A 17,385-nucleotide genomic window follows, 5' to 3' on the forward strand; every position below is an offset into this window, starting at 1 on the left:
TCTATAATCATCCACGTCAGCACCTACCCGTCTTCTGTTCTGACCCTATTAACTTTCATTTCATCAGACGGCTGTGCCGGTGCTAATCCATCAAAATTAGCCAACCACGTGTACAGTGATTAACTCATATCCCTTTCGTATGATATTTTCTCTCGTGACTCTCTCTCTCTCTCTCTCTCTCTCTCTCCCTCCCTTCTCAATTTCTCGCACCTAAAACGACATATTCCAATTAGGAAATATTTAGTGGATGGCATTTAAGCGAATATACCCGAATGCGAGGCAGAAATACTTTCTGGATTAATTATTAAAACACTCTTCAATTTTTACCTTTAAAATATTTGATTCATGTTCATTTTGTATCTAACAATCTAGTCCCCATAGAATTGTTCACGAGAAGTGTACCATTTAAAAAAAAAAAAAGACTGTTTATAATATATTAATTTAGAAATGAAAATATAAATAAAATTCAAATTATTCACTAGTTAAAACGTTTGTCCTATTGTATTTGTTAAACAAATTGTCTAATTTCTATAATATCATTCTATTTTCAAATAGGAGCTAAAGATTAAAACAATTATACAATATATGGTGGTTTTACTTATTTTATTTTTTAATGTATAAATCAAATAGAGCGACTACTTGAATCTAAATGATAAAAGTATTTCATTTCTAAAATGAAAGGTCATGAATTCAGTTTTTTTTTCTTTCTATGCAGTAGGATTGTTGATTGAGTAATTGTAGTCTTTAGATAGTTACATTTTTGAAGTGTGCTTACTATTCTAAATTTCATGTTACTGTTAAAATGAAAACTCTAGGGATTAAGATGTTATTCTCTTAGACAGCAAAAGAGTTATTTGTCATTTATAGCCATATGATATTATCGTATTTGTCGTGATATGTTAGTATTTGTCCAATTTATCCTTGTCGTCCTCTTCATTGGGGCACCTATATAAAGGACTCGAAACTGCGTGTTTTTTTGCATTCAAATCAATTCATTTCAATTTGATGCGTAAAAGCTTCACATTATATTGGAAAACTAGAAAACTTTCTATACTTTTTTTCTTTTGTCATTTTCTTTAATAGTTTTTATTCTTGATCAAGAATGGCGTTCAAGAAAACCCTAGCTCAACGAATCTTTAGAATATCTAAAATTACCAATCAGTCCTTAACAAATTGTCGTATTTCCAATCCTGCAATCCTGTCTCGTTTCCCTAAAAGCCCTAGCAAAGCAAACATTGCTCCAGAGCCTGGAGATAATGGAATATTCCGGCGATTATTCCACAAAAGAGCGTTTTTCCAGCCTCCAATTTCCCCGGAGCTCCGGGCAATGCCAATAGGAGAAAACCTGATGGAGAAACTCAGGTCTTTTGACATTGCAAAAGGCAGAATCAGATTGGACGGATTGATACCGCCGGAAATCAAAGAATCCGACGGACCAAAGCCGGAGGAGAGGCGAGAGGAGTTGTCGGTAGCCGGTGCGAGGAAGCTGCTGAGGGCGGTGCAATTAGAGATGGTGAAGTCGAGGTTAAGAGAGGTGGAGAGTGGTTGGATAGCGTATCCCGATTTTGTTCGGATCTGTGGAGAAGGTTGTTCGGATCCGGAACAAGGAAGTCGGGTGGCGAAAATGCTGGATGAGTCTGGGACAGTCATAGTCTTGGGAGATGTGGTGTTTCTTAAACCGGAACAGGTAAAAAGATTATACCTTTTGTTTCTCCTCATTGAAGTTTGTATAATTATGAATTCGAGTTATATGTTATTATTTTGTGGGTAATAATTTGTTTTACAGATATAACATTGCATATGGTCCTTGGAAACTGATTTCAATTAACCAGATAAAAGAATTACAATTTTTGTTTTTTGTTTTAAAAATCTTGTTTTGGGAATGACTGAGAACTGATAAGTTTCTATGATTATTTTTGTTTCTGTGTTTGTTTTTCGACAGGAATATTGAAACTTTGTTCTTTCGCCAAAGACCCTTCAGTTTCTACGGTGACCAGATTATTTTCACCAATGGTGCAAGGCATATTATGGGTTTTTGTTTTTATTAATCACCCATAAAAGCCTTTTCACCATAAAAGCTAACATCTGAAAAAGAAAAAAAAATTGAAATCAAATGGAGAAAGTGATAGATATTGGAGGAAAAAGAATTGATCTTTTTGGGGGTTGAAAAAGGATTGGAAAAAGAAAAAAAAAAAAAAACTTGGTGCAGTACTAATGATCCTTCTTGGATTGTGGTTCTCATTGGGCTTTACTATTAGAAAAGATAATGATCTGACTAAGAAGGTTGAGTAATTAACAATCTTGAGATACTTTAGAACAGAACAATATTGAAAAGGATTGTTTGTGGTCAATGGTTTTCCCTTTTTATTTTCTTTTTTTGAAGTTTTTTCCTCAATTTTATGGGTCATTTTCATATTTTCCCTTCTGCAAATGGTGGAGTTTAGCCCAGTAGATGGGCTCCTAACATTTACAGATTTTACCTACAAGTTCTTTTCAAATCATTCATTTGAAAACCTTGCATTCGTTCACATTTTTTTGCCGGTGGGCTAACAAATGATAAAAGCTGGTAAAAATTGTACGGAAGCATCCTTTACCCAAACAAATTTTCCTTTTGTTATTGTAATTACAGGTAGTGAAAGCAATTGGAGGACTAATCCCATTACCAGCAACCAACCCAAATGATCCGAGAAGAAAGGAACTCGAAGAAATGGAGAAAAAGAAAGTCGTAATCGACAGAAAAGCCGACACCCTTGTTCGTCGAGAACTGTGGTGTGGCCTTGGCTATCTGGTTGTCCAAACAGCTGCCTTCATGAGGCTAACATTTTGGGAACTTACATGGGATGTGATGGAGCCAATTTGCTTCTATGTCACTTCCATGTATTGTATGGCAGGATACGCCTTCTTCCTCAGGACATCCAAAGAACCCTCTTTTGAAGGTTTCTATCAAAGCAGGTTTAATGCCAAGCAGCAAAGACTCATGAAGCTTCACAATTTTGATGCCAAGAGGTATCAGCAGCTTCTAAAAATTTGTTACCCGCAACCTGCTTCTTTTTCAGGGCAGGTCCCTGCAATTTCTACATGCTAAACAGATTGACAACACAGAAAGAAAAATTAGAAAAAAAAGAATACATATGTGTGTATACAGTTTTGTTTAACCCTTTTGCATGGAATTTTAGATTTAGGTGCGGCTTGGTGTAACCTGATTAGGAGAGTGTATTTCCCGGATCGTTCATACCTTGATATACAATGGAACTTATAATTTTATCACGTAAAAATTATGTTTAATCTGTCCAAGATTCATTCAACATTAGGCCATAGTATTTGCATAAAGCACCATTCACGATTTTAATCAGTGACCTGTAATACGAATCGGAGAAGATGGTTCAAATGATCATTCAAAGTTTAATTGCTTGAAATTATTAAGACATGCCAAATCTCAAGAACAACTCCTATTCAATTACTTAAAAATAAGTGTCAGTCCGCCGAATTAGGTTGAACGTTGAAACTTACAAATATATTTATGTATCTATATTCTTGAAGTCTGCTTGAAAGTATGACAGTCAATAACTGTTAACAAATTGAATAGATTAAAAAGAAAGGCTTTAGGGTGGAATTTTAGTTTGAAGCAAACAGCTTGAGACTTAAAAAGCTGCGATCTTTACATTACGCAGCCCTTCCTAGTAAATGCTTCCATGATTCTTTCTTTGATTCGTTACTCTTTAATTCAATATATTGGATTCTTTCATTCTTTTGAAACTACAAATGCAATCTACTCTTTGATGCATTTAGAGTTCAATACTTTTCAATTTCTATTTTGTCAACAATCTGCAACTGTATAAATTTGAGACTGCATCTCTCAAGTTTATCATCTTCTATAATTAAATTAAAATCACTAAGATCAATATTAGAAATTATAGGGGGTGGCGTGTGATAGAGCCAGTGAAGCACTTCCCAAAAGGCTTATTCTTCATCTCCTCGTTTTCTTTGCCTTGAGTATTTTGAATGGGAACTCCCACTTCCGGTCTGAAAATTGCGGTGAAGATATCAGTGGGTCCACATTTCCCATACGTGGGTTCCAGTTCAATGCCTTCCTCTCAATTACGGCTTAGATGTCAATTTGACTTTAAACTTATAGGCAATAACCAATTAGGACCAAAATTAATTTTGTATCATAATTAGCAATAACCACTTTCACAATGCCACTTATTAGGGTAAATTTCTTTTCTCACATTAATTTTGTATCATAATTAGCTCAGATTTTCTTAAGTTAATATCATTATTTCAAAAATATTTTTATTAGAGTTTTTACAAAGACTCTGATATTAAAATATAAAATATTAAAATTAATTATATATGATAATATATATATTAATTAATGAAAAGTGTTCTTAATAATTAATTATTAAATTAAATAATATAAAGGAAAAGAGCAGATTATAATCTGGAACATACCAATTTTGGTTACGTTCTCATATATAAAATAGAATTTCTATTTTAGGACATTTCTCTTAGTTAATGCCCATATTTTGTTGGTGAAACCTCTCTCTGCGGGCACTAACAATTATGCATTTGGATTGTAACTGAAATGGGCATAAAATTTCAAATAGTTGAAGCTTTGAAGAAGTAAAACAAAGATTATGCCTGGCAACTGTTTTGGAAATTGATGTAAGTTAGCTCAGAAGTTTGAAGGGTGGCTTAGGTAGGTCGAACCTAGTGAAGGATTTGCTGGACAGGCGACAGGCCTTGTCTTCATCTACCATATTTCTTTTGTCTTTATTTGGGAACCTCTTTAGGTTTGAAATTTGCATCAACGGACCTAAAACTTGGTCCACATTTCATATTTGACATACACATTATCATATGTGGGCTCCCAGCTTAATGGACTCTCCACTTATTGACCAGAAAGAAAATTCTCAATTCCTACGTTACTGCAAATATATATATATATATATATATATATATATATATATATATATAATTATTTAATAACGAGGATAGATAAAATAATAAAAAAATTAATTTAATTAAAATTTTAAAATTATAACTATATTAAAAATTTTAAAATAATATTTTACCAGCTGGAAAGACTTTATCCGGCATCCTTTAGATTTTGTCTATATTACTATATTAAAAAAAATATATCAAATCTTACATTTTACATCTAGCTTAAATTTTTTTTTAGAAAAACCAATAATTTCCTCTAAATTGGCCTTCGATGAAAATATACACGTATTAAGACATCTTTGAATAATACATTACATTAGAAATTTCTATGCGCATCTTGGATGGCATCCGTACTCTTTTCCAATGCAATGAATTTAAGACATTTTGGAGATGAAGAGGGGACCACGTCCAAAATAGTGGGAGAAGGAACTTAGGACAGCTTCAAGATAATTTTTAATGAGGATATATTCTGGATTGGGGATTTAAGTGTACTGGGAATCATATATTAAGTATGAAATCCATTTTATTGCATGCATGAAAGACAAATTCCTTTCTAGAGTTTTTTGTTTTTTAAATATAAGAAAAATAATTTGTAAATTATGTCTTAGTGTTATGGCAGCAATGAGGAGGGTTCATATATCATACCATCTAAAAGTAAGACTATGATAATCAGTATTTATAATAAAAGGCAGCAGCTCAATCCATGGCCAGTGCTTAAGATTAGGAAAGGAGTATATGGGTTTCATTGTGCTGTTGAGACAGAAATTAAGATTATGTTCATTGATATGAAAGTTGCAATTGTTCAAATCAGTTCCATAAATCAATGGGTTAACAAACACACAGACACCAAGTTGTCTTCAAGATTCAAAGATCACAAGTAAAATGTTTGTGGCTAGAAATGGTTGGTGGACTGTGGGCTTGCAATCAAATCATGTAAAGAATTGAATGGTGAGTTTTTATAAGAACCCACTTCAAGAATCTATAGATCTTTGTGGTTAGAATTATGAACTTTGGGCTTGTAAATAAAGAACCGATTATGGGTCCTGGCCAGATTGTCCTGTTAATGGGCTTATAAATTTTCAATCATTCTCTATAAACTTCTTGTACATGTAAATCCAATAGAAGATCATAAGGCATTAGTGTGCTTGGAGGAGGGCTCCCAAGCATCCATCTCTTGATAAAACTAAACATAAGTATAGTTGGTTTTCATTTTTATGAATTTTCTTTATCTTTAAAAAACTAAATATAAATTATAATATTTAAAAAAAAAAAGATATCATTATTTCTCAAACTGTTACATATTTTTAGTTTTTATTTATAGAAAATCTAAATTTTAAAATTTTAATTTAGTTTCAGTATAGGGTAAATATAAAATATAGAAAAAGTAAGAACATGTCAACATTTTTATTTAAGATTAAATGGAAAAAAACTTTAAAACAAATTTTGATTAAATTACGAATAATACAATTTTAAAATACTAATATAATTTAATATTATCTAAGCAAAGCTATACTAAATTTGTTTTCAATTGCAAAAGTGAATACCAAAAGAAAGTATAAAAGAAACGAAACCAATCCATCAAAGTATGTTTCAATTAATTTGAGATACATTTAGAAAATAATACTTTTACTGAAATCTCATTTTAATATAAAACTAATCTATTTTGTTTTAGAGATAAGTAAAAATTTAAGATATACTTTTTCTTAAATAAACTTTAACAATATTTCACAACTAAAAAGTTTATAATTTATAATAATTTAATCATTTTTTATTTTAATAAACTATTATCATTATATGCTTTATTTAATAATATAAATCTCAAATCTAACAATTTTTAATTTCATTGTACAGTTATTATTCCAATCTTATGAGTTTAATAATTTTATAGTGATTTAATGATTAAATAATAAAATTATAAATTTTTGCTGAAAAAGAAAGTAATAAATGGAGTCTATAAAAGTGATGAAAAAAGAAAAAGAAAAAGCTTAGGCTGTGTTTGGCGGAGTGAGTGCCACGACCAACCTTTTTCCTTTTACTACAAGTTATTAGCGATAACTGCTGTTTCTGTTTGCCTACTCGGCTCCAAAAATGCAAATGGCCGTAACTAACTCCGCCTGCAGGCAGTTTCGAACCATATCAGCTTAATGCAATCCAAGTTTTACATTTCTGTTCAAAATCGTCCAGAATGGGTCCACTTCTGATTTCACATTTTGAATAACCATGCTTCTTATAACCATGCCTCCTTTCAATAATGAATAAAGGTAACCTAAAAGCAATTGCAATTTTCAGAAGCAAGTATAAAAAAATCCATTAAAATCAAAAGTGTCTAATTTTTAAATTGAAATTAAACTGGCTATCAATAGTTTAGTTATATAAGGTGCATAAATAAATAGACACGGCTTACTCCCTTTTTATGTTAAAATTGACGATTTAATTTAAAATCCGATCAAAGCTAGAATAATTATGTATTGTTGTTGCATTTTATATTTTATCAATTTATTATAACTAGCTTTTACCTTAATCATGTAAGGTATTATAGTTTTACTTTTAATCCCATATCTTTTACCTTTCTTACATAAGTTATAGCATTGTAAATTTCCTTAAAAAGGTTAGCCCTACCTGACCAGCTTAGTCCATGGGTAGGTATATATATCTTTAACTCAAGCAAGATTTCAGATTTAAATTTTTATAAATCAAGAAAGAGTTAAAATATTATAAAGAAAATAATTGGTATAAAATACAAGTAGTCAGATTATATACATGAAGTGAACAGGATTTAATACGCACTTACCATAATTAATAATTAATGAAAACTTGTTTTATCAAAATCTCCTTATTTGATGTGGATGGCAAATTGGCAGGGATACAAGCTTCATTCCAGCATAGAATTGATCATAAAAGTACAAATTGGTAAACAGAGAATTCTTGACATGCTCAATTTCAGAAATATCTTCACACTTTGCACTGCAAGAATTGGAACTTGCAATAATGGCAGAAAAGTTATGAATCTTTTGGCTATTTTAAAATTAATTTCATGGCTGTGTAGGGGCCATTCATGAATGCAATAAGGCATCACCATCAGCTGTCCTGTCGCTTATCTTAATTAATTGACTCCATACCATTTAAATTTTTTCATACTCCACCAAACTATATTCTCTCTTTTCTTCCCGAGCAAATCTACCTTTCTACCAATTTTCTCTTTATTTTGGGTACTATAGAAAAGAAGAAAGGCATATCCCTTTTGTACTTACTATTATATCGTAAAGGGCATTTAGATGATTTCATTTTAATTTAATACATAGTGTTTAAAATTCATAAATTTATAAAATTTATTTATGAATCTAAAATTTATATGCTTTAAGTAGATTGAAAATTAATTTATTATTCTACATAATTAAATTTATGTAAACTAAATTCTAATAAAATAGGTAGAATTCTCAAATAAATTTTATATTATTAAGTCAATATGTTCTATAATATCAAAATATATTTTTTAATTTTATTATTTTAAATTTATTTTTCCTTTTATATTTTTTTTAAATAAAATAAATTCTTCTATAAATTTTAACTAAACATACCAATAGCGTTAGATTAAGACGTAAATATTAATCAATTCTTTTAGTCGGTGGATTGAATTATCTTTATAATCTAAAAGACTAAACCTATGGAACTAATATATAATACAAGACACGAACCAAATAAACTCTAATGGTCATATTCATCACAAATTTTTTAATTAAACATTTGTAATTTTGAGTCAAAAGCAAACAAGAAGAATAAGTATACATGGATCAAGGAATTCTCTCAGAAGAAAAAAAGAAGCAAATATTAATTAAGAAAGTGATTAAGAGAAATTAATCACCCTTACACAAAAAGATTTGTAGTGATTTTCTTTTTCCTTATTAGCGTGAATGTGTACTAAAAGAACTAGTCTACTCTGTATCTACTCTACACTCTACAACCTGTTCTAAATTAATCTGATATTCATATAGGAGAAAAGAAAAAAAAAAACTAATTACCTCTGTTTTCTTCCCAATTTACATGAAACCACCAAACCAGAATTTCATTCATTCATCTTCTTTAATAACTGCAGCAGTTTCGAGCTGAAGCTGCTTCTTCTTCTTCTTCTTTGCTAAATGCATCTTCACATAAAAATTCAAGAAGAGCAACAAGATGGCTCCATTAAGCACAGAATTAAAGATCCAGGCCCCAATTCCATTACACCCACCTTTCATCAAATGAAGCAACAGCACGCCAACATGGCAAGCAAGATTACAACCCAACAATACAATCTGACAATTCTCCACAAAAGGGAAACAAGCACTGGGTAATCCAATTGCCGTCCAAAATCTATACCCATAAACGACAGAGTAAACCAGCGTCGCCAAAAGTATGGCCAGCACTTGAAAAGATTGAGAGAATTCAAGCCATAAAAACGACATGAATGCTAAGATGGAGTTGTTAAATAACTGGAAAAAAGACAGTTTTCTTTGCTGTAAAATAGTAAACAGAGTACGCAACATATGGAGGAATCTTGAAACATAATAAATATACGACCAAAAGAATACACGACCGGAGGGTCTAGTACCTAAAGGAAAACAGAGTAGCCACTGAAATGGGGTTTTTGAGCGTCGCCAAAACCATTTAGTTTCTTGAATTTCAGCGGCGGCAGAAAGGAGAATTCCCGAGAAAATAATAGCTGAGAGCAATGACATGAACAGACTATGAAGCGCCGGTATAGGTCCTAACGGGACAGACCTTTCCCGACGGAGAATTATAGATAAAAAGACATGCATAATAAGAGAAAAAGAAAGGTAGAAAGTAATTGAAGAGAAAAGAAATGACCATGTCGAGCCCCAGGATTGCGAGTGACTCCATCTGAAAGTGATAATAGAAGGATGGTTGGAGAGGTGGTAAGTTAAAGATTGGGTCATAGTGGCGGCGGTGATGTCCATGGGCGGAGGAGAACGAGGAGGAGCACCGCCGTGAGATTATGGTGGTTGTGGAGTCATATAAGGCCGTGTTTGTTCGTTAGTTTCTTTTCGTTGTCAACATTAGGGGACTAAAATAGAGGGGAAATGAAATGACTGGTGGGAAATAGGAAATGAGAGTTGGAAAGTCTCTCGCTTTTTTTTTTTTTTTTTTTTTATACGTGTGGACTAGCATGTCAAAACAGACAAAAACACCTGTCACGTTTATCATTATTTTATTTAATTATTATGCTCTGCTTAGAGCTTTTTGTTTTTTGTTTTTGCTTTTGTTCTGTCCGTGTGTGTTTTCTTTTTCAAAATTAATTATTAAATTTTTTATTTTATCAAACATTTTAAATTTTAATTTATTTTATTTTAGATTTCATTAATAAATATTTATATATATTAAAAGGGAAACGATATTTAGGTAACCTTAAACAAATTCAAAACTTTGTTCAAACATTTACCTGGAGGGAATTGCAAGTGGAGAAACGGGTGCTAAATTGAAAACAACATATAAATAAATATATGAGTTGTTAATTTTTTAGTTTCTGACTTTTTTATTCATTGTAAGTTTGCCTACAATCGGAAATACAATATTGTTCGTTTGCTCATATGGAAATTATGACTTACAATTAGAGATATGTACACTAAATTAAATTTTAAAAAATTACTTGACTAAAAATATATATGAGTTGTCTATTTGTTTTAATTAGTATTGTCTTATTATCTTATTTTTATAAGAATTATAACTATTAGTTAAAACAGTGAAATTAATATCTATTATTTTAAAAATTAACTTAAAACCTGTCTACAGTTGAAATAATAATAATAAATTCTAACAAGGGTACTACTTTCGTTTAATTTTTATGTTTGAAATGAATCAAACCAGCTCAAAATATATATGACCTGGAGACTAAATTTGAACAATTAACAATAAAAGAGATTGCTATTGCCAAATTATAATTATGATAAAACATAATTCTTCATAACCCATTTTCAAAATCGACTGACAATAGATGAATCACAACATTCATTGAGTACGAGAAAATAGATAAAAAAAAAAAAAAAAAACATAGTTAAAGGAGTGGTTGCAGAATTGCCACAACGAATGGATGGAATGAGAAAAGACAAGAATGGGAATAGCATTATTATCATTCTATTTCTGGTGTATCTAATTTATTAGGTATCCAGAAACAGAAGATTACCCTTTTGATAATGCGAAAGATTAAATTAACTTATCCATTTGATTGTAATTAATTAGATTGTTGGGACAAAATAGTATCATGATTGAATATATAAATGAAAAATTGTGAGTTTCATTGCATATAAAAATATTACAGATGGAGACTAGTTATAGTATATTGGTGATTAGATGGATTATTAGTTGATTAAATGGGTTGATGTTGACAAATGTTTATAAAATTTCTGCATTTATAAGGTTTATAAGAGTGTGCATCCATGGATAGAGTAGATAATTCAATCTTTCATGGACAAATAAACGAATTAGATCCAAGAGAAATTGCTTTCCTTAAATTGTAAACTATGGCATGACTGTTGTCAGATATATAATTACAGCATCAAATAAATACCTTACCAAATCTTTGCTTGCTTTACCCTCACCATTATGCCATTATATTGAAAAGTGATTTTGAATTTGATTTCTTTATAAAATATTAATATTTAGAAATTGATTCTTGACCTATATGAATATGTCATTCATGCAAATTCGGGCTATTATAAATGATATTAGAATAATTTGTCAGTTCGAATATGAAATTGAATATTATGCGGAGCTAATTGATATATAGTGAAAAATTGGTGAGAGCCATTCTATAATTCGTATGAGCTACTGACATAATCCATGAGTCGTCTGATGGACTATGATTTTGCATTATTGGATTATGGTCTTACTCTAACGAGAATCTGAGAGCTTTAAATAGGAGAGGTTGTAACACTTAGTCCTATATTAAAAATTGATTATGAATTTGTGTTTTTAACAGACAAAATGAGTTATTATTAATATTTAAAAATTGACTATTGGATTATATCGACCAACCCAATTTCACATATAATTTTAAATTAATAATTTACGCAGACTTGTGTTATTACATCTAATCCAACATGTTTGTCACATGTGTCTATTTTATTTCTTAATAATTAGGAGATAAAAATATGGTATTGTTTTTTTTTATCAGACAAATAGGACTGTATGGGATTACATCCACATACTAATTAAAAAAAAATATTATTGACTATCTTTTATTTACTTTTTGGATTTGAATGAAAGAATATTAAGTGTGCAAAACCTATTATTAAGCTATTGAACTTTTTCTGAAAAGTTTTGTTCTATTAAAGCTTTGAATTTTTATCTTGTTTTATTATTATAATTTTATTTTTGTTTGAGATTTTTATTTATTTTATTCAACCCTCTTCATTGTATTTTTATTTTCATTGGCAAGGAAAGTCAATAAAAGGAAAGGAACGGAACAAAAAATGATGTTTGGGAATTGGATTAAAGGAAAACTTTGAATTTTTATAACCTTAATTTATACACGTTTAAATTATTTAGTTATTCTGAAAGTGGATTGGATAGAAGGTGAATTAGAGCAGGGTATTAAATTTGTGGTAAAAAAGGACAAAGCCACCCGTACGAAAGGGATGATGAATATGAGATGGAAACACCCAATTTTCCATTAATAATTATGATGCTAATGGAAGCAATCATCAGCTTCCAAAATTACTTTCCTTTCAAAAAGGAAAAAAGGTCAAATATAACCCTAATGTTTGGCTCAATAGTCATATTAGAACTCAATGTCCTCTCTTTTATCCCAATATAACCTTATAGTTTTAGAAATGGTGCATTTAAACATAACCACTGACGATAAGTTGAAAAATTTAACTTCCGTTAGTATGTGTTAGAGTTGTCATAGTAGGATCCACCATTAAATATTAAAAATTAGTTAAAAGTAATTTTCTTCTTCGTCTTCAACCTCTTGACTCGTTCCTTCTTTGTTTTCAAGTTGTGAAATTGACAAGGTTACTGACTTTAAATGCAAAAGAACAATTCCAAACTCAAAATAAATGGAAATTACAGCATAGCTTCCTAAGACCCAAAAGAAAGAAAATCAAAGGGAATTAATAAATAGAAATCAAGAATTTCTACATAAAAGACACACCAAAATCATCCAGATTACCTTGAAAACTTTACTGTTATTGTTGCTTTCAAATTAATGAAGGCCAAAAATCCCACTTTATTCATAACACTAATATTACAATACTAAACTTCCATTTTTTTTTTTCCGACAAGTCCATTTTTATCCCATGAGTAGTCTTCTTACACAGAGATCAATTTGGTAGGGATGGGTGACGTGTATTTTGATTGATGTTAGGTGAGTGACGTGTCAGATTAGTTGTATTTTATAAATGCATAAATGGAACGGTGTTAGCAAGAAAAAATAAAATGGTCTGCCCAAGGTTATAACTGTGTCACTTTCAAGAGTTAAAGGGTTATATTGGGACAAAAAAAACATCAAGTTCTTATCTGACTATTGGTCCAAACATGAAGGTCATATTTGTACCTTCTTCCTTTCCAAAAAGCACATCTTAAAGACAAAAACCTGATTGGGAGCCATGGCATTAGTTTGTGGACTCTTTCTATGCAGGCAGATACTTTTCAATATCGGCTCCGACCAAACTTTAATACCGCAAATTCGGATAATAATAAATGAAACACTGAATTTAAGTCGAATTTAAATATAAATGTGAATATTCGTTATTCTAATCTAATTAAATTAAATTAAATTATAATAATAAAATATTTTTTTAAATTTTACTAAATTTTTGTTTGAATTAGATAAATATATTTAATATTTAGATTTGAGTAGTTTAGATTTTATATTTTATATTAAAAATTATTAATAATATTTTAAAATTTAATTATTATATACAAATTCAGTAAATATATATTTATTTAATTATCTAGATAATTTATATAAATAGATCGGATATCCGCTATCCATTTAAATATTTATAAAATATATTTAATAATTTATTTAATTTAAATGAGTTTTAATGGGATTTGGATCGTATGCATGTGTTTTTATTCAAAAAATTTGAAACAAATTCGAATAATAGATACAATTTCTTAAATAAATCTAGAACGAATTCGAATACGTGTGTTTTAATTAAATTCGTATTTAAATATCTCTAAATTCACATCCTAGTGGTCCCTCTAATTTTTGCTAGCTACATCCCATGACCAGACTTTGGGAATGCAACTAGATGCTTAAAATTGCAAAAAAGAGAAAGAAAAAAAAAAAAGAAGGAAAATTGTATAATTTGATTAATTTCATAAATTAGGAAGTGGAGTGATTCATACTTTTACTCATGACAATTAAAGAGAGTATGAAGCTTGAGTCTTTCTATCAACTATCTAATTATAATTATAAAAAGCCTATTAGTTTTATGGTTAGTGATAAAAGAAATGATAATTTCTGTATTTTAATTAACGGCAAATCTCCAAAGACACTTCATATGCATGACAAAAGAACAAAGAGCATAATACAGTACGCTTAACCAATCAAGCAACATGCAATAAGTGCATCATCATCCCTCCCTTGGAAAACTATTACTGTACACAACAAGTTAAGTGAATCATTCGTAATTTAAATATCTTTTCAATATGTCAGCAACCATTTTAATTATTTAATATTATTAAATAAAATATTTGCTAATATATCAGTTCAAAATAATCTTTTTAAGATGGATATTTGTGAAATTGAAGTCGGTTTCGAGATGGTGAGTCTTGACTTGCTGGGCTTTTTTAGTTCAGACACCAATGGGCTTATCATAATATCATAAAGAGCCCACGGGGTGATCTTTGACTTCTAAGTCTGTAAATCGGACGGTTTTGGGAATCCTAACCTCATATCATAGATCCTGACCGTTAAATCACTCCCGAAAATCACAGCCAACCGCAGGATGAAATACACACGAGACAAGATAAAAAAAGGAAAGGAAAAGTAAAAATCGCTGAGAAGCGGAGTCGAGAAACTTCGAAGGAAGTTTCCGATTTCTCGTTGCCTAATAATGATACGATTGGATTTTAGGTACCTTTTATAGACTTTGGGTTTGTCTCCTTATTCTCTCTCTGTCTGTCAAAGGCTTTAGCTTCATCAAAAGACTAAGGCAAAAATAATAGGTCAGGTCAGGTCAGTAATCTTCTTCTTTTCTTTTTTCAATTGTTTTTAATTTGCTTTGTTGTTTCTTTAACTCCGATGATTTGGTGAATTGGGCATGTTTTATTTTTAGCTGATTTTAGATTTTATTGATTTAAAAGAGAAAGATTTTGTATAATTTTCTTGAATTGATATGTCGTTTTCAGTTTAATGAATTTAGGGTATTTATGATTTGATTCTCGAGTTTAAACTTGAACTAGTTTACTTTCTTTGTGGAGATTAGAAATTTAATTAGGGCATAGTAGACCAGCTCGTTGTCTTCAAGGATGTTAATGTTAGGTTTTGTTTGATTACAGGTTGATTGGGTAGCAATTTGGATATTAGATAAGAGATGGCAAGTGGGATTGGTGAATCAACTAGTCTGCCCCCTGAAAGTTCATCCTTTTCAGGAAATAATAATAATAATGCTAATGATGCGGGTGATTTTGAATGCAATATTTGTTTTGAATTAGCTCAAGATCCTATTGTAACCCTTTGTGGTCATCTTTTTTGTTGGCCTTGCTTGTATAGATGGTTACACCATCATTCACATAGCCATGAGTGTCCAGTTTGTAAGGCTCTTATACAAGAAGAAAAGTTGGTTCCTCTTTATGGTAGAGGTAAAACACAGACTGATCCTCGATCGAAATCTTATCCTGGTGTTGATATTCCTAGACGCCCGTCTGGACAAAGACCTGAAACTGCTCCTCCCCGTCCGCCCCCTGAAGCTAATAATTTTGCCAATTATGGGTTTGGATTGATGGGTGGTTTTGTACCAATGGCGACTGCTAGGATTGGTAACTTCACTTTGTCAACTGCTTTTGGTGGTCTATCGTTATTTCCTTCCTTGTTCAACATTCAATTTCATGGCTTCCCGGATGCTACAGTATATGGGACAACATCTGGTTTACCGCATGGGTTTCATGCCTTCCATGGTGGACACGCCCATGGATTTCCCCAGCCAATGAGTCGTGGACAGCATGCTGATAATGTTTTGAAGAATCTTCTCTTGTTGATTGGTGTCTTGGTGGTTCTTGCTTTGCTTTGGTGGTAAATCAATCATTTGCCACTTGAATTTGAACTGGTATTAGTCGATTTTTAGCCGTTGTTTTGTCTGTACATACAGTATTTTGCTTTCCTGATTCCTTTTGTTCTTGAAAAAGATGTTAATACCATACTTTCTTGATTCTGTAGTCATTAAAACACATTCTGGTGGATTTAATATTTTTTGAGATTGCGTGCAGTCCTATTTTTTCTACCGCTTGCATGTGCATTTGCTCTTGGAATTTTCTTAAATTGATAGATGTTTCCTTTTGTCTGATACATTGAGAATTACTATTGTAATTAGTTTTATGATCTTGTAAGTTTCTCTGTTCATCTCATGGCCAAATTAACATTGGCCGTTTGCCTGGTACATCCTTTGTTCTTCAGAGAACGTGCATTATAATAGTTCACTTGCCGAGTTCTACATTTTTTATACTTTCTACTAGTGAACAGCATTGAATATTTTGACAAAAGCTTTACTTCTTAAAGAGTTGCTAACAAGTGTTTTGGTGTTGTTAGTCTTAGTGGTTGGTCATAAGTTTTAGATAGTTCTGAGTAGTTCCTTCTTGTACATATTGGATCTGGGGGAAGTTAATGGAAGACTACTGGGGAGAAGATATATCATATAGGAGTTGTTGAATGGCATGTGATGATTGAGATATATGGGAAATCAAGGAGTTTGGAACTTGCAAGGCTGTAGATTTACCATGTAAAGTACATCAGTATGGATTCTTTATAGTTTTGATTGGTAATTAGACAGCATTGGCACGAGGTATTTGCTTGTGCCTAGTCATTTATGTGCTCTCCGTCTATTAATCAATGAGCTTTTTGCGGTTTGTTTATTCTGGCTTGTTCATGAGATCTTCTCCAACACTGATAAGAGTGCTTGTTAGAAATGTTTCATGGTTGGATGTAAATACATTGATGGATCCAATTGATTACATCTGTTAAGAAGCTTCATCTTCAGACATAAATTAACTTCTGATGTGATGTCTAACCTGATATTTGCCTTCAACCTCAGTTCTATCCTTTACCCTTTTATCTTGAAGGCCGATGATTTTGGCCGGGTAAGTCCCACCTTGCAGAGTGTTGAAAATGGGAATATTGGTCATGTCAAGGATTAGGCTTGCTAAGGTCCTGTTGTTAGTGGCCTCTTAAAGATGGAAGTGGTGGCAGATGTGTCACGTTTCTTCGTATGGGCCTTTACA

At 31.2% G+C, this 17,385-nt stretch overlaps 3 protein-coding genes across 6 annotated transcripts; 2 read left to right on the forward strand and 1 right to left on the reverse strand.

Annotated features, from left to right (window-relative positions):
* The first annotated feature begins 970 nt into the window (after positions 1-970).
* LOC8272996 (calcium uniporter protein 2, mitochondrial) lies at positions 971-3,285 on the forward strand. Its single transcript, XM_002533223.3, has 2 exons — positions 971-1,687; positions 2,630-3,285. Exons 1-2 carry the CDS (start codon positions 1,103-1,105, stop codon positions 3,083-3,085), a joined length of 1,041 nt encoding a protein of 346 aa, XP_002533269.1. The 5' UTR covers positions 971-1,102; the 3' UTR covers positions 3,086-3,285.
* Positions 3,286-6,835: 3,550 nt separating this feature from the next.
* On the reverse strand, positions 6,836-10,468 carry LOC8272986 (elongation of fatty acids protein 3-like). 3 transcript variants are annotated; one of them, XM_048377411.1, is made up of 2 exons: positions 8,964-10,468; positions 6,836-7,058 (listed from the first exon to the last, which is right to left on the reverse strand). In XM_048377411.1, exon 1 carries the CDS (start codon positions 9,897-9,899, stop codon positions 9,012-9,014), a length of 888 nt encoding a protein of 295 aa, XP_048233368.1. In that variant the 5' UTR covers positions 9,900-10,468; the 3' UTR covers positions 6,836-7,058; positions 8,964-9,011. The 3 variants fall into 3 exon arrangements, with proteins under 3 accessions (XP_048233368.1, XP_002533270.1, XP_048233369.1); XM_002533224.3 differs by having other exon boundaries at positions 6,836-7,210; positions 8,964-10,467; XM_048377412.1 differs by lacking the exon at positions 6,836-7,058 and adding an exon at positions 7,655-7,908.
* Positions 10,469-14,915: 4,447 nt separating this feature from the next.
* LOC8272983 (E3 ubiquitin-protein ligase RNF185) lies at positions 14,916-16,376 on the forward strand. 2 transcript variants are annotated; one of them, XM_015727844.3, is made up of 2 exons: positions 14,916-15,122; positions 15,451-16,376. In XM_015727844.3, exon 2 carries the CDS (start codon positions 15,486-15,488, stop codon positions 16,185-16,187), a length of 702 nt encoding a protein of 233 aa, XP_015583330.1. In that variant the 5' UTR covers positions 14,916-15,122; positions 15,451-15,485; the 3' UTR covers positions 16,188-16,376. The 2 variants fall into 2 exon arrangements, with proteins under 2 accessions (XP_015583330.1, XP_002533271.1); XM_002533225.4 differs by having other exon boundaries at positions 14,920-15,127.
* The last annotated feature ends 1,009 nt before the right edge of the window (positions 16,377-17,385 follow it).

Source organism: Ricinus communis, chromosome 7 (assembly GCF_019578655.1).
Source record: "Ricinus communis isolate WT05 ecotype wild-type chromosome 7, ASM1957865v1, whole genome shotgun sequence".
Lineage (NCBI taxonomy): Eukaryota > Viridiplantae > Streptophyta > Magnoliopsida > Malpighiales > Euphorbiaceae > Ricinus > Ricinus communis.